The sequence below is a fragment of the Moschus berezovskii genome, chromosome 1 (genome assembly GCF_049115385.1).
Source record: "Moschus berezovskii isolate FMDL1 chromosome 1, NW_MosBer_1.0, whole genome shotgun sequence".
In the NCBI taxonomy this organism is placed as follows: domain Eukaryota; kingdom Metazoa; phylum Chordata; class Mammalia; order Artiodactyla; family Moschidae; genus Moschus; species Moschus berezovskii.
Window position 1 is genome coordinate 6,742,507 of NC_142460.1, and position 27,435 is coordinate 6,769,941.

A 27,435-nucleotide genomic window follows, 5' to 3' on the forward strand; every position below is an offset into this window, starting at 1 on the left:
GGCGGGGCCTGCAGCGCGCGGGAAACTGCGCGCGCGCGGCGGCGGGAGCTGGCGGCCAGGCGGCCTGATCGCGTTCCTGCAGGTACTGCTTCTCCCGCGCCGGCTCTCGTGTCCCCACGCTTTCCTGCCCGGGCCTCCTGGGTGAGGGGTGAGGGGCCGGGTTGGGGTGGCGAGCGGCCCTCGCGGAAGGCCAGCTGTGAGGACCCGGGAGAGCTTCGGAGAAGCGCGCGTGTGCGCGGCGGGCCCCCGGCCCGGCCCCAGTGCCCCGGCGGCCTCCTCTTAACCAGGTCCCAGTCAGGTCCGGTTCCGGCTGCCCCGGCCGCCCCCTCGTCCCCGGCCTCGGTCGACTCACCGAGCAGCCCTTCCCCCGCGGCCCTGGCCCTCCCCCACTCCGGTAGCCGTCTCCCCGGGGCACCCACCCCCAGACTCCCGGGCTCGCCCCCCTCTCAGCTTGGCCTGGCCCGGCACGGGCCTTGCTTTCCCCTCCCTGGGTGTCCGTCCCTCGATGCTTTTCCGGACGTACCCGGAGAATAAACTGAAAACAGCCGCGGACTCCGCGAACCATTTGAGGTGGAGGGAGCTGCGAGGGTTGCGTCAGAGGGCCGCACTGACATCCTCTCCCAGGGCAGCGTCTTTAATGGTCGGCAGGGCTCCTGGCTCAGGCTTGAGCGTTCAGTGCCTGGTCCCCGGCTCGAAGATACACATCACCAACCATTTGCAAAACTCTCTCTCCTCCGTTTTTGGAGAACCAACGGGGGTATCCCCCCACCCCCACTCTCCACCCACTGAGGAACTGTGTTTCGCTCCCTGAAGACTCCGGAGGATGAAAGTCATCACTTGCGAGATCGCCTGGCACAACAAGGAGCCGGTGTACAGCCTGGACTTCCAGTATGGAGCCGCCGGGAGGATCCACCGACTGGCCTCCGCGGGGGTGGACACGGCTGTCAGGGTAAGCGGGAAATGGGGAGTGGGGAAGGGCCCAGGAAGCAACGTTGAAGCGGCATTCTCCACTCTTGTGTTTTTATAACGACTGTTAAACGCAGAACTTCCCAGGTCGGCTGTAAAGAATCTGCCAATGCAGGAGACGCAGGTTCGATCCCTGAGTCGGGAAGATCCCCCTGGAGGAGGAAATGGCGGCCCACTGCAGTATTTTTTTTCCTGGGAAATCCCATGGACACAGGAGCCTGGGGTTTCAAAAAGTCGGACAGGACTGAGCATGCGCACTGCAGGCAATCATCACAAATTATTGTACCAAGTTACCTAGCCCAGGGGCTTCCCAGGTGGCACTAGCAGTAAAGAATCCGCCTGCCAAAGGCAGGAGGTGCCGGTTGGATCCCTGGGTGGGAAAGATCCCCTGGAAGAGGAAATGGCAAATCCACTCCAGTATTCTGGCCTGGAGAATCCCACGGACAGAGGAGCCTGGTGGACAACAGTCCATGTGGGTCTCAAAGAGTGGGACACAACTGAGCAGACAGAGTGTATGTATATGTGTATCTAGCCCAGATGGATAAATTGTCAGGACCTTGAGTCAACAATGAAGCAACAGAGAGCAACTTTCTTCCTAGGGTTCTGTTACATAGACTGATGTAACTGGATGTGGTGATGTTATTATTTCAGAACCCTGAGCCAGTTTCCTCTAGGGGAAGAGTTTGCACAGGCAAGAGGTGAGAGGCAGTGGCACTGGAGATTTATGTTTCAGATAGGAGTTACTTCCTCTTACATTTCAAAAGAGAAACTAAGTTTTCTTTCTGAAAATCAGTGCAGGGTTGTTTTAGTAGGTGCAGTGTGAAGCCTGCTCACTACATGTTTGAATGAGTGTTTTTGTATCAACAGATCTGGAAGGTAGAAAAAGGACCAGATGGAAAGGCCATCGTTGAATTTTTGTCCAATCTTGCTCGCCATACCAAAGCGGTCAATGTCGTGCGTTTTTCTCCAAATGGGGAAATCTTAGCATCGGGAGGGGATGGTGAGTATTTCACTTTGAGTCTTTAGAAACCAGATACACACATGTCTCATAGTCAGTACTGAGATTTGAGCTAGATAAACTTTCTCATTTCAGAGGTCGCTTGACCCTCTGGATCTGTCATTTAGATAGTTTAGGGGAGTTATGGGGATATGTTATGGGGAAAATGAACAGGTGGAGGACAACAAGCTTAGACTGAGAAGAACTGTTTGAAAATGACCCCTTTCCCATTTGCTCCCACTGAGCTGGTTGGAGACAGGTAGGTCAGTGCTTACCGTTCTAAATCCCAAGGCAACGGACGTGACCTTATTAGGCTTTTAGCTTAACATCTGTAAGTGTAGCCAGTCCTTCAGTCTCCTCCTGACACATACATGAGAGTGTCTTCCCAGGTGGCACTAGCGGTAAAGATTCTGCCTGCCAATGCAGGAGACTTGAGAGATGCAGGTTCAATCCCTGGGTTAGGAACATCCCCTGAAGGGCATGGCAACCCACTCCAGTCCTGATTCTTGCCTGGAGAATCCCACGGACGTAGGACAAGTCCATAGCGTCGCAGAGAGTCAGGCAGGACTAGCGCGACTTAGCGTGCACACGCATATATGGGCTTACCGTGTGCCGGGCATCCAGTGGAAAGTGCTTTATGCGTCTGCCCCGTTTAATCCTCATGATGGCCTGTGTGCTCATGTGTGCTCAGCTGCCCAGTCGTGTCCAACTCTGTGACCCCACGGACTGTAGCCTGCATAATAATAAGTGACTTGCTGTAGGCTGCACAGCTGGGAATGACTTGCCAACCCCTGTGTTGGTGCCTCTGTTTTTTCTCCCCTATCAGATTATTCTTGTGTATTGTTAATAGAGTCGCTTTGCAGTCATGTTTTGCTGGCCTGGGGACCCTTCTGTTTAAGATGTCCTTGTATAACTCTGATCTGGTATGAGGTTGATTTCGGAGTTTCTTTTCAGAAGGGAAACTTGCTGTTCCTGCCCGAATTCTTAGAGGTAAATCCTCATGGCTATAGTGTCTGTAGATATTGTTTAATGTCCTAAAAATCCAGAAGTGAAGAAGCTGCACAGGAAAGCGTGACTTGCATTTAATCAACTCACTCTGCAGATGCTGTCATTCTGCTCTGGAAGGTGAATGATAACAAGGAGCCGGAACAGGTTGCTTTTCAGGACGAGGATGAGGCTCAGCTGAACAAGGAGAACTGGACTGTTGTAAAAACCCTGAGGTAACCTTGGGAGGGACCTGCGAAGGGGTTAGCTTTAGGACCTGAATGCATTCAGCTGATCGGCATTTAGACTTTCATATCTCACTTAAAACTTTTACTTGTGCAAGACAGTAATGCAGGCATAGTTTAAAACAGCGGCCCCCCGATATTTTTGGCACCAGGGACAGGTTTCGTGGAAGACAGTTTTTCCACAGGCTGGGGCTTAGGGGTGGTTTCGGGCTAATTCAAGTGCATTACGTTTTTTGTGCACTTTATTTCTGTCATTATTGTTACATTATAATATATAATGAAATAATTATACAGTTGTCACTTGCTGCTCAGAGTTTGCATATGAGTCTGCAGGCAGTTGATTCATCATGGTCTTGCGCGGTCCTCTTCCCCAAGCCACTCCCCAGTGCTCACATCATGGCCTGAGCTCCATCTCACATCATCAGGCATTAAATTCTCACAAGGAGCCTGCCACCTGGGTCCCTCGCAAACCCCGTTCACCGCAGGGTTCGCAGCCCTGTGAGAATCCAGAGCCTGCCGCTGACCTGAGAGGAGGCGGAGCTCAGGCCGTGATGCCATCGCTGGGGAGTGGCTATAAGTACACTGGAGGCTTCACTCTGTGCGCTCACCTCCTGCCATCCAGCCCGGTTCCTAACAGGCCGTGGCCTGGTACCAGTCCATGGCCTGGGGGGTTGGGGACCCTGGCTTAAAAAGATAAAAATATGGATTAAAATGGATTTTCCATTAAAAGCCATTAAAATAGATTTTCCTAGTTTCTCTTATAAAATTTTCTTTAGTAAACTTGAATCAATTTTAAAGATACAAATATCCTTGAAGGTAGTAGTTTATAGCTACAGCTAATATAGCTAATGTAGCTCTAGTGGGAATTCTGCAATCCCATTGCATGGGCCCTGAGTTTGCCTTTAAATTTTTGATACTTGTTTTTTTTCTCTCAAGATAAGAATTGCTTTTTCTTTTCTTTTTCCTCTTTGGATTCTAGGGGCCACTTAGAAGATGTGTATGATATTTGCTGGGCAACTGACGGGAATTTAATGGCTTCTGCCTCTGTGGACAACACAGCCATCATGTGGGATGTTAGTAAAGGTAGCTGATGTGTTTTTGCTATTGTCAGGGGAAAAGTGCAAGTGTTAGTCGTTCAGTCGTGTCCGATTCTCTGCGACCCCATGTACTATAGCCCGCCAGGCTCCTCGGCCCATGGAATTTCCCAGGCAAGAGTACTGAAGTGGGTTGCCATTTCCTCCTCCAGGGGATCTTCCCGACCTAGGGCTGGAACGAGGTCTTGTGCATTGCAGGCAGGGTCTTTGCTGTCTGAGCCACCAGGAAAGCCCGTTATTAGGGGAGCAATATTCCAAGTGTCTGAAAAGCCGAACCATGAAATGCTTCAGAAGAGTTTCTTTAGCGGACTGAAACAGAAGTTTAGCTGGACAGCTTAGGGATTACCGTATGCCAGGGATGTAGTCGGAATGTATGAGGATATGAATCATGAGTTGCTGATGCCAAAGCAAGATGACACCGAACACCTAGGGGTGCAGACATGATGGGGCGGGGCGGGGGAGGGATGGGGCTGATCCCGGCCTTCACGAACCTGAGGATCTTGGAAGGTTATCAAGTCATCATCCTCAGTGGGGCATTGCCTGCTCGATATAGGGGTAGGTGTGATCAGGTTTCCCTTGTGGCTCATCTGGTAAAGAATCCACCCTCAATGTGGGAGACCTGGGTTCGATCCCTGGGTTGGGAAGACCCCTGGAGAAGGGAAAGGCTACCCACCACAGTATTCAGGCCTGGAGAATTCCATGGACTGTATAGTGTTTGGGGTCGCAAAGGGTCGGACATGACTGAGCGACTTTCACTTCACTTCATGGTCAGGTTTGCATTTCAGGACATCAGATAAAGCAAAAGATACCTCGCTGCTTTAAAAGAACCTGTTTTGGAGGGGTGTGGGAGGAGGTGGGAGGTAAACATGTGAGAAGTTAACTACAGTTTGATAATAGCAGTGGTGGCCAATGCCTAACCACTTTTCCCTGCTGCAGTCCTGCAGTCAAGCTTGGTGTTTTCTCCCAAACCTCTTCCTCTCCTCTTCTTTATCTGGTCATTCTCTACCAGCCCAAATACCCAGGTCAGGGGTCAGGCTGTGGTGGTGGCATCCCCTGCAGTCTCAGCGCTGCATCCGCCCGGTTTCCGTCCACGCTGTAAAAGCCTCTCTTCTATTAATAGTTCCGTGCTGTCCACTGAAGCAGCCTCTCTTGCCTCCTCTGTGTCACACTCTTTCTAATCAGTCCCCGACATTTTGGCTGAGGGGAGGACCAGCGAGACCAGCCTCCTCATCTTCTTTTTCCCAAACCTTGATATTTTGGCATCTGCGGACACTCCATCCGGCACCTCTGAAGCCAGTTGTAATGACCGAACTCTGCCAGCATGCTGGGCACTCTTGCAGGTGCTGGAAAATACCCAAATATGTTGGCCGTGTCCTAGCAGGATGTGAATGAGGACGCAAACGTCCATCCACTTTTAGGAAGTGATAGCGCCCTGAGGGAGTCAGAGAGTGGTCGGGTGATCAAGAAGGCTTCTCTGAACACGTGGAGTTTAAACAGAGACTGGAATGAAGTTGGGGAGTGAGCTGTGCACATTGTTTTGGGGAACAGTGTTCCAGCCTGTGGGAACAGCAGGAGGGGAGGCCCTGTGGCCAGAACGGCTTGTTGTGTCCAGGCTACAGGAAATCGAGGGTGTGCAGGAGCAGGAGGGGAAGGAGGGCAGAGACTGGAGGGTGGTGGTGGGCCTGGCCACCCAGGTCAGGTCTCAGGTTGTATCCTAGGTGTGATCGTGAGCTGCCAAGGGGCTTTGAGCAGTAGAGCAACCTGATTTTACTTATTAGCACGTGGCATGCTGATCCTGGGACAACAGAGAAGGGGGCAGGGGCAGTTTTTAAGGAGTTGGGAAGTCGAGACTTATTATAAGCCTTTGTTTTAAACATGTAACATGGGCAACGTTATTCAAAGTCAGTAAGTGTTTGTATTTGTGGATTTGCACGTGCTGTGATTCCATCTACCGCCCATCCCCTTCAGTTCAGTTCAGTCGCTCAGTCCTGTCATACTCTTTTTGACCCCACAGACTGCAGCAGGCCGGGCCTCCCTGTCCATCACCAACACTCCCAGTTTACTCAAACTCGTGTCCATTGAGCTGATGATGCCATCCAACCATCTCATCCTCTGTTGTCTCCTTTTCTTCCCGCCTTCAATCTTTCCCAGCATCAGGGTCTTTTCCAATGAGTCAGTTCTTTGCATCAGGTGCCAAAGTATTGGGGTTTCAGCTTCAGCATCAGTCCTTCCAATGAATATTCAGAACTGATCTCCTTTAGGATGGACTGGTTGGGTCTCCTTGCAGTCCAAGGGACTCTCAAGAGTCTTCTCCAACACCACAGTTCAAAAGCATCAATTCTTCGGCACTTAGCTTTCTTTGTAGTCCAACTCTCACATCCATACATGACCACTGGAAAAACCATAGCTTTGACTAGACGGACCTTTGTTGGCAAAGTAATGTCTCTGCTTTTTAATATGCTGTCTAGGTTGGTCATAACTTTTCTTCCAAGGATCAAGTGTCTTTTAATTTCATGGCTGCAGTCACCATCTGCAGTGATTTTGACTCCAGAGTTGAAGTCATCATCTTCAAGATGGCCCTTGAAGAAGAATACCCACTTGGTCCACACTTGTCCTGTCTGCTGTCCTAGAGCTGGGCATCTGTCTCTGAAGGCCTGTCCTCCAACAGCTCTGACAAGGACACCTCAGGCCAGGTGGCCTGCCCCCCCCCATCAGCACATCTCTGGCTGGTCCCTCAGCATCTCCGCTTCTTGCTCGTCTCCTTCCTGGAGCCCTGCGGTCCGTTGAGCCCTCTGCTTCCTGGTCTGTTGGCCCCTCCGGCCTCTCATATTCTCCCTGTCTAGCTTGCTTCCCAAGGGGATCATGTACGAACACAGACCGTCTTCATCTACCTGCCCCACCAAGACAAACCTCAGCCCAGGATTGGCTGGGGTCCTGGTCCCGGGCTGAGCACAGCTGGTCACAGACCTCCACACTGCACCCCGGACCCCTGCAGATGTGTCCCCGCAGCCTTTGGGGGCGGGTAGGTGGTCCCAAGGTCCCTTCCCCTTTCACTTATGAGGTCCAATCCCACCCATTTCCCCAGTAGGCTCCCCCCCAAACCTCCAAAGATCTCCTGAAGCCCCTTCTTCACCCCCAGCCACCTTAATCTCAGCAGGCTCCCAGAGAAGAGCCTCATGAAGGGGAGGGGGACGGACTGCTAGTCTGACATTTGTGGTGTGCACGCGAAGGTCCCTGGTGACCTCGGGGCCTGCAGTTTTAGGGGGCAGTGGTGGGTGTGGGGAGCGGGTACCCCCGGCAGAGGGTCGGGTGAGTGAGAGGCGAGGAAGTCGCCAGAGTGAGTGACCAGGTGTAGAGCGCTCCCCCCAGAAGATCGGCCAAGGCTTCCTAAGTCCCTCCTGCTGCTTCCAGGTCATCGTTGTGTGCGACTGGCTGTATCCTCCACGTTTCTCCCCCAGAGCCTGTTCCCATCCCGACCCGCCTTGCCCTGGAGCAGGCCCTTGTCTCTCACCAGGTCTCCTGTCCCCTCCCAACTGGTGACACTTCCTGTGTGTGCTCTCTTCAACCCTCAGCTTCACCCTTAACACGTAGGTCTCTTCCCAGCTCAGCGTTGCGCCAAGCCACACTGTGAGCCCCCAGAACCTTTCTCTCACACACGAGGGTGTTGCACACGCCAGCGGTCTCAGCTGCCTGTCATTTCTCCGAACGCCAAGCTGGCTTTCACCCCGTGGGTTTGCTCAGCATGCTGTCTTTTCTCCCCGCTGGCCCACTACGTCCTGCCTGACCTGGAGACCTGAACTCTGAGCTCACGTCCAGTGGTGGTCTGCGCCCCCCTCCCCTTGCCCCTGCCACTCGTATTCTCTCTGTCCAGCTTGCTCCCCAAGGGGATTGTGTGTGCCCAGCTGCCACTGGGAGCTCTGAGCTCCCTGGGAGGGGGGACCACGTGAAGTTATCTTTGACCCCAGAGCCTGACATGGGGTTTGGTACAGAGGCTCAATCACCCTCTGCTGAATGATGGAACAGCAAAGGAATAATACTTAAATTGTAGTTTATACCATTTGTGCGTTAGGGGGTTTTAGTAATGTGTTGTATGCTTTATCCATAGGCCAGAAGATCTCCATTTTTAATGAACATAAAAGTTACGTACAAGGAGTAACTTGGGATCCTTTGGGTCAATATGTTGCTACCCTGAGCTGTGACAGGTAAGTTAGTATTTGACGAGTTGTCCTCATCTCTGTTAGCTTGAAATTTTCTTCAGAGGTATTTTTATTACAACTTAACCAATATAAACCACAGTTCAGCTTTAATTCTTTTGTTCCTGATTTCATAGAAAGCGTTTATTTTACTGTTATTCTTAAAACAGAGTAAGAAATTGGAAACTGATTAGGACAAGAGCCTTACACAAAGTTAGTACTTAATAAATCTTTATTGAATGGGTGAATGAATGCAGAAATAGCTCTGAGTTAAATCTGAACTTCTTTAGCCACTTTTAAAGAGAAAGTCTTATAAATATGACTTAGGAAAGAAGAGATACCTAGTGGTAAGGTTGGATATTTATTTTATTTTTTTGATTAGTGTTTACTGCTGCAGTGATTTTAATAACTCCATTTAAATTAATTGGAAAGAAGATATTTTGTCTTGTTTTCCTCATTGTTTCAAGGAGGTCTTATTGCTGTATTTACTGGTATAATTAAACACAATAATTTAATTGTGTTCTTGGAACAAAGAATTTAAAAAAAAAGCCAGGAGGATTTCCCCGGTGGTCCCAGTAGTTAAGACTCCGTGCTCCCACTGCAGGGGACCTGGGTTCAATTCCTGGTCAGGGAACTAGACGCTGCATCCTGCAACAAAGACATGGCCTAGCCAAATTAAAAACAAAAACAAAACAACAGAGTTACCAATCATATTGCTCACCAGTCATGATAGTCCTTTTTCATGTCTCTTCAGCTTTGCTTCTCAGATTTATAAAGGTCCTGCTCTAGCCATTTGCAGATTTGTTTTAGATTGAAAATTATCACCAGAAAAAAAAACATAATGACATTTTTAGTATAGAGCATATAGAGCCAAATTATGCTAAAGTCTTTTGTTAGGTTTATTACTGCCATAATTGAGAAGTGCCTCCCCTGCTGAGAGGAGGGGTTAAGAATCTGCCTGCAGTACAGAAAACCCGAGTTCAGTCTCTGGGTCAGGAAGATCCCCTGGGGTAGGAAATGGCAACCCACTCCAATGTTCTTGCCTGGAGAATTCCATGGACAGAGGAGCCTCGTGGGCTATACAGTCCATAGGGTCTCAGAGTCAGACACAACTGAGTGACTAAGCACATACAACTACTTTTAAGTATAACAAACTGGATTTCAGATAACCCTGGAATGAAAACACTAAAGGAGAATTAGTGTTTATCTTTTGTAGAATCTCCTGTAACTTTCCAGATGTCATTTATTTTCTGATAAATGTGGGGGAATTCTTTGGCTTTGCCCCAGTTACACGTGGGATCTTAGTTCCCCAACCAGGGATTGAACCCATGCCCTCTGCAGTGGAAGGGCCGAGTTCTAACTACTGGAATGCCAGGGTAGTCCCCTGGTGTATGTATTTTATTCAGCACTCAGGAGTGAAACATTCTGATCAGCTTGGGGAATAATATGAATTACCAACAACCAGTTTACCTGCTGGTGTTTTCCTTACTCTTGCAAATCCCTGAGGCCAAGACCGTTCCACACAAAATCAACTTCACCACAGTCATGCAGGTGGCCACTGGGCCACACGTCCAAGACCCAAAGTTCATCTCCCTTGACAAGTTGAAACATTCCATAGAAAAATGAAATTACAGCGTGTTTCCCCCCTTCATTAGTGGTAGCCTTTCAGTTGTTAATATTTGCCTGTGTCATTCAGTTAAGTGTGAAAGTCTTTGGTCAGTGGTTTTGCAGGCCGCAAGTTGTTGAAGCAGTCTAGTTCTTGTACTAGATTGTTTCTATGTGAAGCGTAATTCACTTACTAGAAGAGATAGGTCAGACTTGTCTTCTTTGTTTAGGATCCTGAGGGTGTACAGCACACAGAAGAAACGTGTGGCTTTTAACGTCTCAAAGATGCTGTCTGGAGTCGGGGCTGAAGGAGAGGTACAGGATTGACATTCCATCCCACCTATACTTAAGTTGGGACCCAGGAAGTCGTGAGCACCTCTGTATCCTGTGGCTAAGCCCCTGGTGGCCAGGCCCCGACACCTGAACTGCAGTGTGACTTCCTCGCAGACCACTGAGTCTCAGTGTGGGGGGCTGGGCTGACCTGCGTGGGAGTGGGGACCTCTGGGGGGCACGGGAAGAGTAGGTGATGGAACTCAGTTGTTTCCAGTCCTGAATGCACCTGGAGTTACCTGGGCAGCACGTAAAAGTACGGGTACCTGGGCCTCACCACCAGAGATGCGTTTCACTTGGCTGGAGGCAGCCAGGGCCCCGGGGTCTGAGGTGCAGTGAGGGTCGGGAACCACTGACCAGGAGCATCCCAGCCCTAGGCAACAGGAAGGCAGGTGGGTCCAGCATCTTCCAGGCAGGTGGAGGGGCAACGCAGGCCACTGGGCTGGTACCCAGGAATGGGAAGGGTTCTGATCTTTGGGAAGGAGCGACAAATAAAGGTAGCATCCTGGTCCTCAAGATGTCAGATGACTGAGTACTAAGGCAGGCAAGGAGCTGAAAGGGAGCGAGTTGGTTACTGGAACAAAGGAGGGCTGACTGCAAAGCAGTCCTGGGGCAGTGGGTTAATAAGGCAGAGTGGCCTGCGGGCTGGGCTGGGTCTGGAGGATTAAATGCTTAATGTTTCTAAAGTGTCAGGTGCGTGGCAGCAAAAACTGTTCCACGTAGGGGTTCAAGCAGTGTTGTCTGGGAAGATGATGGGGTTACTATTTTCTTTTTAAAAAGGGTTCATTCAGTGGGAGGTTCTAAATATATACACACAGACAACAAACAAAAGGGCTCCTAGTCACCTTCCTGCCTTTTCCCAGTCTCAGCTCTGCTCACAGCGTGGTGTGTTCTTACAGAGGTGTGTGCATTTAATAATTGTTGAACCACACAAACATGTAGACCCACTCCAGTATTCTTGCCTGGGGAATCCCAGGGACAGAAGAGCCCGGCCGGTCACAAAGAGTCGGACACAGCTGAGCGACTTAACACTTTCACTTTCAAACACATAGACATACACACACACACTTAAAGCGTTCCTTACCAAAAATGGGAAATCAGTTCAAGAGTGGTGGCCTTTGTGGTTCTGTGTGATTATTTGATTTGTAATGTGTTTCAATTTCATACCTATTATTATGTCAGTAATAAATGACAATACGTAGTGAAAAGAGATAGGAATTGGTAAGCCTTTATTGTGAATGCGAAGATTTGGGATAACGTGTAAACTTCGTGTGCTGCAGGCGAGAAGTTACCGGATGTTCCATGACGACAGCATGAAGTCGTTCTTCCGTAGACTGAGTTTCACTCCTGATGGATCTCTGCTCCTCACACCAGGTGTGTTTCATGAAGCTTTGGATTTGAGGGCAGCAGGGCTGGTGTCTGTGCTCCTCGTTCTGGGATGCTCTTTGCAGCTTGGAATTCTCATGAAAGCAGTGGTCCCAACTCATCCACACACTGAACTCTGTTAAGTCGCTTCAGTCATGTCTGACTCTTTGCGACCCATGGACTGTAGCCCACCCGACCCCTCTGTCCACAGGATTCTCCAGGCAAGAATATGGAGTGGGTTGCCATGCCCTCCTCCAAGGGATCTTCCCGACTCAGGGATTGAACCCATGTCTCTTACATCTCCTCCACTGGCAGATAGGCTCTTTACCACTAGTGTCACCTGGGAAGCCCTTCCAAAACCTCCAGGGAGCTTCCAGAAGTCCTGGTACTTGGGTCCCACCCTCTGAGAAATTGTATTTTAACTGGTTTGGAGTGTGTGGTCGGGTTTTGGAATTTCAAAAAGATCCCCAGTGTTTTTAACACACAGACAAGTTGGGAGCCACTAGGCTAGAATGATAAACGTAATTCTCTTAGGTAAATTCAACTTAAAAATTTTTTTAACAAATTCCTTTTCCCTTGACATGTATATGGAGGTCATAGTTCTAAAACTAACGAGAAAGTACCCTTATCATGTTTATTCTGAGTAATGAAGCAGCCTGTTGTGACAGGGTCTAGACGCAGACAAGTCGGGTTGGAATAACTTGTGGGAGTGTAGTGGTCAAGTCTGACAGGTCAGCAGAATCAGCGAGGACATGTCAGGCTCGTTTGCAGGAGGGCGAGAGGGTGAGCCTAGCAGAATCGGCCAGGGCAGTGCTATGGCCAGCATGGTCTCAGAGGAGACCGACCGCTGCTCTCCACCGCTCGGGCACCATCCTGTGTGTAGTTTAGTGACCTGAACCAGGGCTCGGCCAAACGGAGGGCGTGAGTCAGGTTTGCCACTACGTGTTCCAGCCGGGCTGGGTGGGGGTCCCCAGGAGTGTGTGAATCACACAGACGTGTGTGTGGATTAGACTGTAAAAGGACAGCAGAGAACATGGGGGAATGACATTGGTTTGGGGGTTGGTCCCAGGACCAAGAGTAAATAGTTGCTGCTGCCGCTGCTAAGTCACTTCAGTCGTGTCCAACTCTGTGCGACCCCATAGACGGCAGCCCACCAGGCTCCTCCGTCCCTGGGATTCTCCAGGCAAGAACACTGGAGTGGGTTGCCATTTCCTTCTCCAATGCTTGAAAGTGAAAAGTGAAAGTGAGGTCGCTCAGTCGTGTCCGACTGAGTGACCCCATGGACTGCAGCCTACCAGGCTCCTCCATCCATGGGATTTTCTAGGCAAGAGTACTGGAGTGGCTTGCCATTGCCTTCTCCGAAATAGTTGCTCGAGTATGTTAAAAGTTACTAAACTCAGTATCAAATCCTTTTTCTAAATGGCAGCTCTAAAAACATTTTCAGTTCAAATCACTGTTAATGATTCTCGGTGGTGTTAATAAATGCAGGAAATGCAATGACAGAGATTGGAAAAGAAGAGAGAAAACGTTGTGGTAGGATTATGTTTCTTGGAAATCCAGGAGATTTAAAAAAGTACTATCGGAATCAAAAAAAGAATTTGATAAGGTGGCTAGATATTGTAAAAATACATAAAATCTGAATCTGCTACACTAGAATAAGTACTTAGAAATGTGAAAAGGACAGTTGTTCCATTCATAATAGTGCAAAGTCCAGAAGACATGGGGATACATAGGAAAACATTTAGTGAGGCACAGAGCCTTGATGAAGACTAGAAGGTCTTATTGATGGTTATAAAACAAGTTTTGAACAAATAGATATTTCATGTTCTAAAAATTAATATACTCATTGTTTTCCAATTCAGTTCAGTTTAGTTCAGTTCAGTTCAGTCGCTCAGTCGTGTCTGACTCTTTGCGACCCCATGAATCACAGCACGCCAGGCCTCCCTGTCCATCACCAACTCCCGGAGTTCACTCAAACTCATGTCCACAGAGTCGGTGATGCCATCCAGCCATATCATTCTCTGTCGTCCCCTTCTCCTCCCGCCCCCAACCTTTCCCAGCATCAGAGTCTTTTCCAGTGAGTCAACTCTTCACATGAGGTGGCCAAAGTATTGGAGTTTCAGCTTTAGCATCAGTCCTTCCAATGAACACCCAGGATTGATCTCGTCTACAATGGACTGGTTGGATCTCCTTGCAGTCTAAGGGACTCTCAAGAGTCTTCTCCAGCACCACAGTTCAAAAGCATCGATTCTTCGGTGATCAGCTTTCTTCACAGTCCAACTCTCACATCCATACATGACCACGGGAAAAACCATAGCCTTGATTAGACGGACTTTGGTTGGCAAAGTAATGTCTCTGCTTTTTAATATGCTATCTAGGCTGGTCATAACTTTCCTTCCAAGGAGTAAGCGTCTTTTAATTTCATGGCTGCAATCAGCATCTGCAGTGATTTTGGAGCCCAAAAAAATAAAGTCTGACACTGTTTCCATTGTTTTTCCTTCTATTTCCCATGAAGTGATGGGACTAGATGCCATGATCTTAGTTTTCTGAATGTTGAGCTTCAAGCCAACCTTTTCACTCTCCTCTTTCACTTTCATCAAGAGGCTCGTTAGTTCCTCTTCACTTTCTGCCATAAGGGTGGTGTCATCTGCAAACCTGAGGTTATTGATATTTCTCCCAGCAATCTTGATTCCAGCTTGTGCTTCTTTTCCAATTAGGATCCCATTTAAGGTTTTTTTTGGTTGTTTCTTTTGGTTTTCTATTTTTTTTAATTGGATGATGTCTCAGATTTGTTTAGCTGAGTAAAGAATAATGCAATCAGCTTCCCATATGGCTCAGTGGGAAAGAATCCACCTGCAAATGCAGGAGATGTAGGTTCAATCCCTGGGTCCGGAAGATCCCCTGGAGAAGGAAATGACAACCCACTCCAGTCTTCTTGCCTGGAAAATTCCATGCACAGAGGAGCCTGGCGGGCTGCAGTCCATGGCGTCAGTTGGACATGACTGAGTGACTGAGCATGTAGCGCATATTAAAGAAGAACAACACTTGAGAGGCACCTCCTTGTCTGAGTGTCAGAGATTCTGTAGTGCAAAAAGATGTGCTTTTCATCATAGCGGGCTGGAGTGCAAAAGGAGGAAGTCAAGAGACACCTGGAGACAGGCCAGTTTGATCTTGGGATACAAAGTGAAGCAGGGCAAAGGCTAACGGAGTTTTGCCAAGAGAATGCACTGGTCATAGCAAACACTCTTCCCAGCAACACAAGAAAAGACTCTGAACATGCGCATCACCAGATGGTTAATACTGAAATCAGATTGATTATATTCTTTGCAGCCAAAGATGGAGAAGCTCTATACAGTCAGCAAAAACAAGATTGGAAGCTGACTGTCGCTCAGATCATGAACTCCTTATTGCCAGTCAGACTTAAAATGAAAAAAGTAGGGAAAACCACTGGGCCATTCAGGTATGACCTAAATCCCATCCCTTACAATTATACAGTGGAAGTGAGAAATAGATTCAAGAGATTAGATATGGTAGAGTGCCTGAAGAACTATGGATGGAGGTTCGTAACATTGTACAGGAGGTGGTGATCAAAACCATCCCCAAGAAAAAGAAATGCAAAAAGGCAAAATGGTTGTCTGAGGAAGACTTAAAAATAGTTGAGAAAAGAAGCGAAAGGCAAAGGAGAAAAGGAAAGATATATCCATTTGAATGCTGAAAGATATACCCATCTGAAGAGTTCTAAAGAATAGCAAGGAGAGATATGAAAGCCTTCCTCAGTGAACAGTGCAAAGAGATAGAAGAAAACAATAGAATGGGAAAAACTAGGGGTCTTTTCAAGAAAAATAGAGCTACCAAGGAAACATTTCACACAAAGAAGGGTACAATAGATAGAAACGGTATGGACCTAACAGAAACAGAAGATGTTAAGAAGAGGTGGCAAGAATACACAGAAGAACTATACAAAAAAGATCTTCATGACCCGGATAACCATGATGGTGTGATCACTCACTTAGAGCCAGACATCCTGGAGTGTGAAGTCAAGTGGGCCTTAGGAAGCATCACTGCGAACAAAGCTAGTGGAGGTGACGGAATTCTAGTTGAGCTATTTCAAATCCTAAAAGATGATGCTGTGAAAGTGCAGCACTCAATATGCCAGCAAATTTGGAAAACTCAGCAGTGGCCACAGGACTGGAAAAGGTCAGTTTTCATTCCAATCCCAAAGAAAGGCAATGCCAAAGAATGTTCAGAGTACTACCTCACACGCTAGCAAAATAATGCTCAAAATTATCCAAGCTAGGTTTCAACAGTACGTGAAACAAGAAATTCCAGATGTTCGAGTTGGATTTAGAAAAGACAGAGGAACCAGAGATCAAATTGCCAACATCCATTGGATCATAGAAAAGGCAAGAGGATTCCAGAAAAACATCTACTTCTGCTTCACTGACTACGCCAAAGCCTTTGACTATGTGAATCACAACAAACTGGAATATTCTTAAAGAGATGGGAATATCAGACCACCTTACCTGCCTCCTACAAAACCTGTTATGCAGGTCAAGAAGCAACAGTTAGAACCAGACATAGAACAATGGACTGGTTCCAAATTGGGAAAGGAGTACGTCAAGGCTGTATATTGTCACCCTGCTTATTTAACTTCTGTACAGAGTACATCATGTGAAATACCGGGCTGGAAGAAACACAAGCTGGAATCAAGATTGCCGGGAGAAATATCAATAACCTCAGATGTGCAAATGATACCACCCTTCTGGCAGAAAGGGAAGAGAAACTAAAGAGTCTCTTGATGAAGGTGAAAGAGAAGAGTGAGAAAGCTGGCTTAAAACTCAACATTCAAAAAATGAAGATCATGGCATCCGGTCCCATCACTTCATGGCAAATAGTTGGGGAAACAATGAAAACAGTGACAGACTTTATTTTCTTGGGTTCCAAAATCACTGTGAACAATCACTGCAGCCAGGAAACTAAAAGACGCTTGCTCCTTGGAAGAAAAGCTATGACCAACCTAGACAGCACATTAGAAAAGCAGAAACATTACTTTGCCGGCAAAGCTCTGTCTAGTCAAAGCTGTGGTTTTTTCCAGTAGTCATGTATGGATGTGAGAGTTGGACCATAAAGAAAGCTGAGAGTTTAAGAATTGATGCTTTTGAACTGTGTTGGAGAAGACTCCTGAGAGTCCCTTGGATTGCAAGGAGATCAAATCAGTCAATCCTAAAGAAAATCAATCCTGAATATTCATTGGAAGGACTGATGCTGAAGCTGGAGTTCCAATACTTTGGCCCCCTGATGCAAAGAGCCGACTCATTGGAAAAGACCCTGGTCTTGGGAAAGTTGAGGGCAGGAGGAGCAGGGGATGATAGAGAACGGGATGGTTGGGTGGCATCACTGACTCAATGGCCACGAGTTTGAGCTAACTCAGGGAGATATTGAAGAACGACGGAATTGTGGTGTGCTGCTGTCCATGGGGTCACAGAGTTGGACAGAACTGAGTGACTGAACAGCAATAACTGTTATCAGATCAGTCTGGTATTGGTGTGGGCGCTCAGTCACTTCAGTCCTGTCCAGCTCTGCCACCCTGTGGACTGTAGCCCACCAAGCTCCTCTGTACCCGTATTGGTATAGGAATAAGCATATAGACTAGTGGACCAGAGCAGAATCCAGAAATCCATCTTGGGATAAAAGGAAATTTGGTAGGTAACCTAAGGCTATTTCAGTGGGAAGAATGGGTTAGTGAGTGAAGAATGCTGGAATGTCCAGATGTATGGAAGAAAATGAAATTGGACTCCTAGCTTATATATAAAAATAAATCTCAGGTGAACTCTGTACTTAAATATAGAAAGTGAAAATGTCAGACTCTTACAAGAAAATCTAGAAGGCCTTTCTAGGATTGGGGAAGACCAAGCAAAAGAAGAGACCCAGAAGCTTTTAAATGAGAGACCTACTTGGCTGTAGAATGTAGCGCTTGCCTGCAGGCAAGAGATGCAGTGGGCAATATCAGTAGTCGGATGATGGAGCTGGAAAATCATGTTCATGGAACAGGAAAGAAAGTGCTAAATGATACCGTATGTGAGTGGTCTTCCAATTGGCAAGAAGAACAAAAAAAGGGAAAATTTGGAAGAGAGAAATGAGGGCCAGATACAAAAGGCAGTTTGTAGAAAAGCAGATCTGTGTATGATATCAGCACACACAGGAGGATGTTCAGAAAGCCAGCAACAGTCAAGGCAGTGCGTTAGGTATGGCTCTATTCATTTCACACTGAAAAACAGTGAAAATACCTACGGCTGACGGGTGTGGGTGTGGCTACTGCTGGAAGGTGTGTGGATTATCAGAGCCTTTCTGGAAAGCAGTCTGGTAACCGTTCAGTGCATCTGCTTTGCTGAGTCATCTGAGATTCACTTCGTTAAGAAATGAAGACAGTACATAGGGTATACGTCCAACCGTGTTTATTGCAAACGTGGTTTGTAGTTGTAAAGAAAAAAAAGCAATACTCACTTACAGAGGATGAATTACTGTATTTTCATACCAGTGCACAATAGGCAGTTACTAAAGAAAGGATCCGTTGGTGACATGCAGGTAATGAGCACAAGTGTGAATAATATCCCATTTTGTAAAATAGATTTTAAAAAGCTACTGTATAATATATCTGCAGTTGAGTTATAACTGGTTGTGATGATTATGTGAGCATGGAGGAAATTAGCAGTGACCTGAGAGGGAGAGGGTAGGGAGGGAGACACTGGATCTTTCTGCTGCCCTCCCCAGGGGGTATGGAATGGTCTTGTGGAAGACTGTGAAGGTGTGTGGAAATGTTAGTATAAAACAGGGAGATGCCCAAGAGTAGCTGTGTGTGACTGGCATTCTCCAACAGGGTCTTACCTGGTTTTGAGTAAGCCTGCGGTGAGCTCTCAGATGTGCACTGCTCCCCAGGGCAGAGGCAGCTTCTGCAGGGGCTGGAGATGTCAGCAGAGGGCTGGTCTCCTGGCAGCCTCGGGGTGCCATCAGGCAGATAGAAGAAGCCCAAGTCTCAGGCTTTGGGTGGCAGCTGGGGTCAGAATCGGGGGGGACAGCAAGCTAAAGGTCTGATCACAGCGCTTCACCACAGGAATTGGTTGGATTCCCAGGCAGAGGTCTGCTGAGGCCGGGGCTCCCTGCTTTCTGTTCTTCCTGCCCAGGCCTGGGCTGAGCCCCTTGGAAGATGACACTCGGGGGTGACAGGTGGCTAGAACCACAGTAAGGGGTGAGCCCAGATAGGGATGAGATGTTTGCATTTGTCCTCAGTCATAACATTGTCCAGGAAATAATCTTTCCAGGGAATCTTATATAAACCAGAACTGATACTCTTGTGTCTCTGCTGGTGAACAGTCTGATAATAACACAGGCCTCGCCTTCCTCTCCTGCTTCTCCAGCTGGGTGCGTGGAATCCGGTGAAAATGTAACGAACACGACTTACGTTTTCTCCAGGAAAAATCTTAAAAGGTAGGCAATTAAAGAAATATATGAAACGTTTACCCATTCTTTTTTTGCTTTTGTTAAGTGACGGTGCCTTTTTGCAAAACCACAATTCATCTTCCAGGCCCATCGCCCACCTTCCATGTCCTGCGAAGGCGACGCTTGCTGTCCGCTGCTGCCCCGTCTACTTTGAGCTGAGGCCGGTGGCGGAAGCAGGTGTGTTAAGTGACCTGGGCAGGGAGGGAAGAGGTGAGTGTGGGGGTTGGTTCCATTTCATCCGTCTTAGGAGCAAAGACTGATGTTACCAAAATACGTGTCAGCCTACGCATTGTCTAGAATACACTTTTTTTTGCTACACGCAACTTTTAAGGTATGAAAGTAGTAGCTTTGTCTCTCTGCTGCTTGGTTGACTATCATCATCAATTTCCTGTGCAGTAAAAATGATACATGAACTGGATTTCTGTGTAACTGTTTTCCCTCCACTGGCTGCTTTTAAGATTTTTCTGTTTGTCAGTGGCTTTTAAGTATTCCTATCAGTGTGCCTGCTGCAGTTTTCTTTGTGTTTCTTGTGCTTGGGGTTCATTGACTGGCTTAGATCTGCAAGTTTATAGTTTCCATCAAATTAGGGGAGCTTTTTAAAAAAATATATTTATTTATTTGGTTGTACCCATTCAGTGGCTTCGCGGGTGACTCAGATGGTTAAGGGTCTGCCTGCAATGTGGGAGACCCAGGTTTGATCCCTGAGTTGGGAAGATCCCCTGGAGAAGGAAATGGCAACCCACTCCAGTGTTCTTGCCTGGAAAGTTCCATGGCTGGAGGAGCCTGGTAGGCTACAGTCCATGAGGTCTCAAAGAGTCAGACACGACTGAGTGACTTCACCCAATCTTAACTGTGGATGCGAGAGTTGCGGCACAAGGGAACTAGTTCCCTGACCAGGAATTGAACCCTGGGCTCCCTGCATTGGAAGCACAGAATCTTAGGCACTAGACCTCCAGGAAAGACCCAGATTTGGGGAACTTCGCCAGTTACTTCTTCAGAGACTTTCTTCTGTCATCCTCTCTCCCCTCTTCTTCAGGGACTCCAGCCACACATGTATCAGGTTGCTTGAAGTCACCCACGGCTCACTGATGCTCTGTGACTTCCCCCACCTCCGCCTGCTGCCCGCCAGGGTTTTATTTTGGATAGTTTCTACAGCTGTATTTTGAGCTCACTTACCTTTTCTTCTCTGTCACCTGCCCTTGGTGCCATCCAGTGTATTTTCTACCTGTGACAGTGTGGTCTCCGGAGTTCAAGTTGGTTCTTCCTTGTGCGTACCTGCTTTCCTCTTGCTTCTTGAACATGTGGACTAGTTTTTAAAACAACTCTTTTAGTGACTTTGTGTACAAAGGGCTGGTTTCGATTGACTTTTTTCTCCTCATTATGGGTGTTTTTCTCCTTCTTGGCATGTCTGATAATTTTTTATTAGACATTGTGGGGATTTTACCTTAGTGGATGCAGATGTATTTTCATTCTTTTTTTTTTTTTTTTAAATTTTGGCTGCGCTCCCTGGCTCCAGCATTTGTTGTCTGTAGACTTTTTGATGATGGCTGCTCTGACCAGTGTGAGGTGGTACCTCACTGTAGTTTAGATTTGCATTTCTCTAGTAATTAGCGATGTTGAGCATCTTTTCATATGGGCCATCTGCATGTCTTCTTTGGAGAAATGTCTGTTTAGGTCTCCTGGCCATTTTTGGATAGCGTTGTTTTTTGTTGTTGAGTTGCATGAGCTGTGTGTGTATTTTGGAAATTAAGCCCTTGTCCGTAGCGTCAGTTGCAGATACTTCCTCCCATCCTGTGGATCGTCTGTCTGTCTGATTGCTGGCCTCCTTAGGGATGGCTCTTTCTTTCCCGTAGTTTTCTCACGTGCGTGTACTGCCAGCATCAGCTGAAGACTTGGGAGGCCCCCACAGCTCTCCCTCTGCCCTGCCACCGCACGCTCCGCCAAGCCTCTTGGCTCCCAGCTTGGGGCGTCTACTGGGAGCCTCCTGGGTTCCCTTCACCTTTGGGGGCCTGGAAACCCCAGGTGGAAAGCGGGGGCAGTGACGGGGCTCGGGTCTCTTGCTTCCCGTCTCTGTGAGATTGCTGCCCTTCACGGGCTCGTGGACAGTGTCCCCCAAACCCTGGTTTCAGTGTTCTGCCAGGTGTTTTAATTCTTTCAGGGGGAGGGTCAGTTGGTCCCTGTTACACCAAGGCTAGATGCAGAAACTGTTTTCAACTTTCTTAACCTTTACGTGAATGACTTTCCTGCTAGCTCAGCTGGTAAAGAATCTGCCCGCAATGCGGGAGACCTGGGTTCGATTCCTGGGTCAGAAAGATCCCCTGGAGAAGGGATAGGCCACCCACTCCAGTATTCCTGGGCTTCCCTGGTGGCTCAACTGGTAAAGAATCCTCCTGCAATGCAGGAGACCTGAGTTCGATCCCTGGGTTGGGAAGATCCCCTGGAATAGGAAGTGGGAACCCACTCCAGTATCCTTGCCTGGAGAATCCCCACAGACAGAGGAGCCTGGCAGGTACAGTCCATGGGGTTGCAAAGAGTCAGCCATGACTGAGCAACTTAACACAGCGCAGACAGCATGAAAATCCCTTGATAAGATGTTTCTGTGTGACCCTGATTTTCCCTTGTCAGGCGCTGACCCCGGGTGACTTGCCTCATCCATGCATCTTCCTTTGCTTCTTTTTGGATGTCAGGTGCCCGTGAGTCTCGGATCAGAACCCGTGTCCTCATCGGCTCACGCGTGGTTCTCCTTCATTCTGACATCTGTTGGTCTCTCATTCATGTCCAGCTCTTTGTGACCCCATGGGCTGCAGCCCACCAGGCTCTGCTGTCCATGGGATTCTCCAGGCAAGAGTACTGGAGTGGGTTGCCACTTCCTTCTCCAGGGGATCTTCCTGACCCAGAGATCAAACCCGAGTCTCTGGGAAGCCCTGGATTCTGATATTCATATATAAAGTAAGACAAAACTGAATTCTGTAAGGCATATAGCAAAGTAGTCTTTTGTGAAATTATCCTATTTATGTCCCCAGGGGCAGGGCTTTGTGGGGGTGGGGGTGGAAATGGGTTTTCTCTGAGAGCTTGGCTTGTTTGACCTACTCTGCCACTGCGGTCGCCCATCACCAGAGCCGGGCATGGAGCTCGTGAGCCTGCCCTACCGCCTGGTGTTCGCGGTGGCTTCCGAGGACTCGGTGCTTCTGTACGACACCCAGCAACTGTTCCCGTTCGGCTACGTGTCCAACATCCATTACCACACCCTGAGTGACATTTCCTGGTGAGTGGACGGTGAGGACGCGTACCCTCCCCTGGGGTAGCCCTGCAGTTGGCTTGGTTGGCTCTTAATTATCAGCTTTTTTTTTTTTTTAAGTATTAACGTTAAAAGGAAAGCTATGTCTCACTTGCTACAACACTACTTCTGGTGGTCACCTCGGTGGGTGTTGATGCCACATGGATCGCCCTGTGGATTCTTCTCATTCTCATAAACTGAGGGGAAGACATCTGGGCTCCCTGGTCGTCCAGGGACTCGCCAGGCCCCCAGGAGGAAGGAAGCCCAGACACAGAGGGGGCCCCGGGAGTGGGCCCTCCCTGGCCTTCCTGCTTGGGGTTCTCAGCACCCCGGGCGCCTTACTCCATCTCTCCCGCCCGCTGGGGCCCAGCCTGGGCCTGGCCACCCCGCCACCCAGTTCTTGCTCTTTGTAACTCTTGATCTTTTAGTTCTCTTTTGATCTTGCTGGCCGAGAGGAGGCCATCTCATCTTGATTCCCTGGTGAAGTTCATGACGAGGCAGAGACACTGGGGCCCTGAGAAGCTTGGGGTGGGGGGTGGGGAAGGGGTCACATGAGCCCTTTTTCAGCCGGGCCCCCTCCCCACGATGACTCTTCAAACAAAGCTGGGGATGGTGCTCGCACTTCTGATTTCCTGCTTGGTGATGAACATGCCCAGAGTGGCCGACAGCGTTCGGTAAACTTCCTCCCTTCTGCTTCTGTTTTGGGAACGAAGGTCCAGCGATGGGGCCTTCCTGGCCATCTCTTCCACGGATGGTTATTGCTCCTTCGTGACATTCGAGAAAGATGAGCTTGGAATCCCCCTAAAAGAGAAGCCGGTTCTGAGCGTGCGAACTCCTGATACAGCAAAGAAAACCAAGGGTCAGACCCCTTTGGGGTCTTCGCCAGGACCCAGGCCGGGGGAGGGGACCCCCACTGGCAGAGTCCAGGACCCCAGCAGCCCCTCCGCCACCCCCCTGCAGGCGAAACAGTCTCCGGTCCCCCCGGCGGCCAAGGACACCCCTGCGGCCGCTCCTGGTGCCAGAGGCTCCCCGGCAGGGCCCCCCAAGGAGAAGCCCCTGCAGCCCAGCGGTCAGAATGCCAAGGCCCAGCCATCTCGAAGGGTCACCCTGAACACCCTGCAGGCCTGGAGCAAGCCCACACCCCGGTGAGCACTTGGATGCAGAAAGAAAGCGTCCTTGTGGTTGGAAAACAGCACAAGCTGAAAGCCCCCACCCTGTACTGTGTGAGCTCCCACAGGTGGCCTGAGAGACGTTTCCTGAGGGGCCCTGTCCTTGCTCAGCCCTCCGTCCACCTCGCTTCTGGTGGGGGAGGGGAGTGCGATGTTTGAAGTCTTTTTGATATTAAAGCCCCCCCCGGCTTAATTTTTCGTGAGCTTCTTGCAATTAGAATTTTTAAAAAGTAACTGTTGAGAATTGAGACTGGATTTTTTTTTAAAAAAGAACCATCCATGTCTTAGAGCTTCCATACTGGAAGCCACGTCCGATAGACTTTATATGAAGCATCTAGCAGGGTGGTTAGTGTGTCACTGGAAATTAACAAAGCACGGATTTTGAAGCTTTTAGATGACTGATTGACTGTTATTTATGTGACAGTTTAACTGAGTACGTGGTCCTTAGTTACTAAGTAAGGAGGCACATTGACAGTATTCAGCGCCTCGCGTGATGTCAGCTGATACCTGTGTTTCCTTGGAACCTTGGTACCATATACGGTCAACCCCTGTGACGCTCATGACCTTTCACTTCTTTTTTTAATCCAGGAGAATAAACTTAATACCCTTAAAGACAGATTCTCCACTGAACTCCATATCAACCCCCATAACTTCCAGCCCTTCCACAGAGGAAATTCAATCAGGTGAGTGACACTGTGGGCTTCCCTGGTGGTTCAGCTGGTAAAGAATCTGCCTGCAATGCGGGAGGCCCAGGTTTGATCCCTGGGTCAGGAAGATCCCCTGTAGAAGGGAATGGCCACCCACTCCAGTGTTGTTGCCTGGAGAATCCCGTGGACAGAGGAGCCTGGTGGGCCATGGGGTCACAAAGAGTCAGACACGACTGAGTGACCAACACTTTCACTTTCAAGCGACACTGTTACTGGTCTAATATAATTGATGAGAATACTATCTCTTGAAAATGAACACTGCATGACTTTAAGTCACTTCTGAGAAAGCAAGGATGCATCTTGGGACTTCCCTGGTGGTCCAGTGGCTAGGACTCCACTCGCCTAATGCAGGGGGCCTGGGTTCAATCCCTGGTTGGGGAACTAGACCCTGTGTGTCTCCACTGAGACCCCACACAGCCATATAAATAAAAATAAATAAAACCTGGCTTTAAAAAGGATGCATCTTACTAGGCTTGTCCTTTAAACCTGAGGGGGAGGTGGTGTAGAGCTGGCTCTCAGTTCGGCCCTGTTGGCGCTGTGGGCATCAGTCCTTGCTGTGGGGCTGTCTGTGGATGCAGGCTGTGTGGCAGCACCCCGGGTGCTCTTGTCCCTTCCCCCTCCTCGTGACACTCTGCAGTGCCACCACACTCTGCCCATTGTCCTTCGAGGGGCACAGCCACCCCTGGCTGCGAACCACTGGGTCAGATCTCCCCCCAGATCCACGAAGGACCGGGCCAGGCAGTCCAGTTCCTTTGTCTGGACATGAAATTTATCTCGTAAACTTCAGCTCTTAACTTGAGAGACATCTTCACTCACCTGCCAGCCTTGTGTGTGTTTAAGCCTCAGAGATGCCTGCAGACCCTCAGGTCAGCCCCCCGGAGCTGAAGCGGCCCCGACTTGGTGAGCACTGAAAAGGACCCTGAGTCACAGACCCTCGATGAGACCTGTCCTGTGTCTGAAAGCGGCCAGCTCTGGGGACCCCGGGTGCCAGGGAGGGGCGGGCCCGAAGGCACCTGAGACCAGTGGCCTCCGACGGAAATGGATTTCAGTAACAGAAGATACACATGGACTGGTCTTCTCCAGAGATACGTCGCCTCTTGTATTCAGGATACGTTTTTACCTCGGAGATGTGAATATCTTAATATCTGCATTCTCTTTTTCCTGAGTTTCTGAGACGGGAGCCCTGTATCGTCCATGGGGTCGTGAAGAGTTGGAATACGACTGAGCGACTTTGACTTTCCGTGTTGCCAAGTGTGAAAATGAGTGACTCCCGCCTCCGAGGATTTGTATGAACACACACACACTTGATGGTGGACTCTCCTATAGCTGGAATCAGAGGAGACAGTACTTTGAGAAGGTTTATTCTGTTGGGTTTTAGTGTGTTGGATTATTTGATCAACTTAGCTCCTAAATAGTTGATTAACTTTTGGAAGTTTGTTATGTTTGCTTTCAGATTTTAAAGGTAATAATGCTGTTTCTAGAAAGATATTAAACTAGAGTGAATTAGGGGAAAAAACGGGGTTGGAGGTGGAGATCACCCATCTCACCACCAGAAGGAAACCCTTGCTACTGTTTCAGCATATTTCCTCTAAAAATTTTATTTTTACTGTTATTTTTGGGAGGAGGAAGGGTTGCGATTTTACTTTAAATGCAGGTTGGTTAACACACATAGGTTACATTCTTGATTTTTCAAAGCAAAAGCAGTACCTTTCCTCTGTGGTCTGTGCCTCTGCTCACTCAGCACCTGGGCTGTGTGGTCCTTTCCCTCCTGGGAGTAAAAGGGCCTTGTGGGCTGAGATGTGTGACATGCCATCCCTGCAGCAGGCATCACACATTTGGAGGCTCCTGTTAGCGCAAGAGACGCCAGCGAGGTGACCAGAGTTGGTGACGGGTGCGGCCCCGGGTGCAGGTGCGGCTGCATCGCGCTGAGCGGAGCTGACAGCTGCTTCCCCTGCGGGATGAAGCCTTCAGGCGAGGCTGCACCAGCGCCCCCTGCCCCACCTGAGCCAGACCAGAGGGCGAGTCCAGGACCTGTATACCTCCCACCTCTGGCGGGGAGCCCCTGAGGGCGGGAGAACGACCCTCCTCAGCTCAGGCCGGCAGCAAGCAAGAGTTGGAAAGAACTTGGCTCTTTGTTACCTCAGCCACAGCCTGTGCACGCGTGTGCGCTCAGTCGTGTCCGACTCTCCGCCACCCCATGGACTGTAGCCCCGCCAGCCTTCTCGGGCCATGGGATGCTCCAGGCAAGAATGCTGGAGCGGGTTGCCTTCCAGAGCATCTTTCCGAAGCCGCCTCTCCTGCATTGTCAGGCAGATTCTTCACCGCCGAGTCACCTGGGAAGGTCCGTCCACAACCCAGTTAACCGGAAAAAGAGCCTGCCTCCCTCTCCCCGGGAAGGAGGCAAAGGGGTGATTTACAACGTGGAGAGCTTGCAGGTAATCAGCGCAGAGTCGTAACGCAGACGTGTGGGTCACGTCCAATACCAAGACGTTTCGAGAGGTCGAAGAGCCGCTGTTCTGACCAGGGGTTCTCTACCTTGAGGTCCCCCAAGGAGCTGTCAGACCTCAACACCTGGGTCCTGCTGCCCAACTCTGGCCTCCTTGGTCTGGGGCGCCGGCTGAACCTCAGGATTCTTGAAGGCTCCTCTGGCGATCTGAGGTGCAGCCAGGACTGAGAAGTTGAGAGGGAAGCTTTCCCCGGAGGCAGTCTCTGCTGGTTAAATGCACCTGCAGCGAAAGCTTTCTCTTGCTTCTCTGGTCCATCAGTGAGGGACAGAGGCGCTTCTGTCCAAACCGAAAGGATAACAATGTGTGGGAGATGCCATCAGCTCTTCAGAGGAAAAATGACCTTAAATTTCCTGCAGCTGGGGAGTTCCCTGGCCGTCCGATGGCTAAGACTCCAGCCTGCTCCAATGCAGGGGTGGGGTGCAGGTTCAACCTCTATTCAGGGAAATAAGATCCCATGTGCTGCGCGGCTCAGCCAAGAAATAAAAATCTGCAGCTGGAA

The 27,435-nt window shown here is 49.1% G+C and overlaps 1 protein-coding gene across 3 annotated transcripts; it reads left to right on the forward strand.

The window, feature by feature from the left end:
* CHAF1B (chromatin assembly factor 1 subunit B) lies at positions 1-27,435 on the forward strand. Of its 3 annotated transcripts, XM_088835023.1 has the most exons (15): positions 1-82; positions 814-949; positions 1,834-1,966; positions 3,066-3,183; positions 4,172-4,275; positions 8,392-8,488; positions 10,315-10,399; positions 11,695-11,788; positions 19,195-19,264; positions 19,362-19,486; positions 22,394-22,541; positions 23,267-23,412; positions 23,514-23,698; positions 24,311-24,405; positions 25,270-27,435. In XM_088835023.1, exons 2-15 carry the CDS (start codon positions 824-826, stop codon positions 25,331-25,333), a joined length of 1,590 nt encoding a protein of 529 aa, XP_088691149.1. In that variant the 5' UTR covers positions 1-82; positions 814-823; the 3' UTR covers positions 25,334-27,435. The 3 variants fall into 3 exon arrangements, with proteins under 3 accessions (XP_088691149.1, XP_055272173.2, XP_088691153.1); XM_055416198.2 differs by having other exon boundaries at positions 23,267-23,698; XM_088835027.1 differs by lacking the exon at positions 25,270-27,435 and adding an exon at positions 25,067-25,247 and having other exon boundaries at positions 23,267-23,698.

Bases quoted from the DNA above. Each gene is read 5' to 3' on its own strand.
- CHAF1B (XM_088835027.1), top strand. From the start codon at position 824: ATGAAAGTCATCACTTGCGAGATCGCCTGGCACAACAAGGAGCCGGTG. The intron at 22,542-23,266 runs GTGAGTGGACGG...TTGGGAACGAAG, and splicing joins ACCCTGAGTGACATTTCCTG to GTCCAGCGATGGGGCCTTCC. The intron at 24,406-25,066 runs GTGAGTGACACT...GACACTCTGCAG, and splicing joins CACAGAGGAAATTCAATCAG to TGCCACCACACTCTGCCCAT.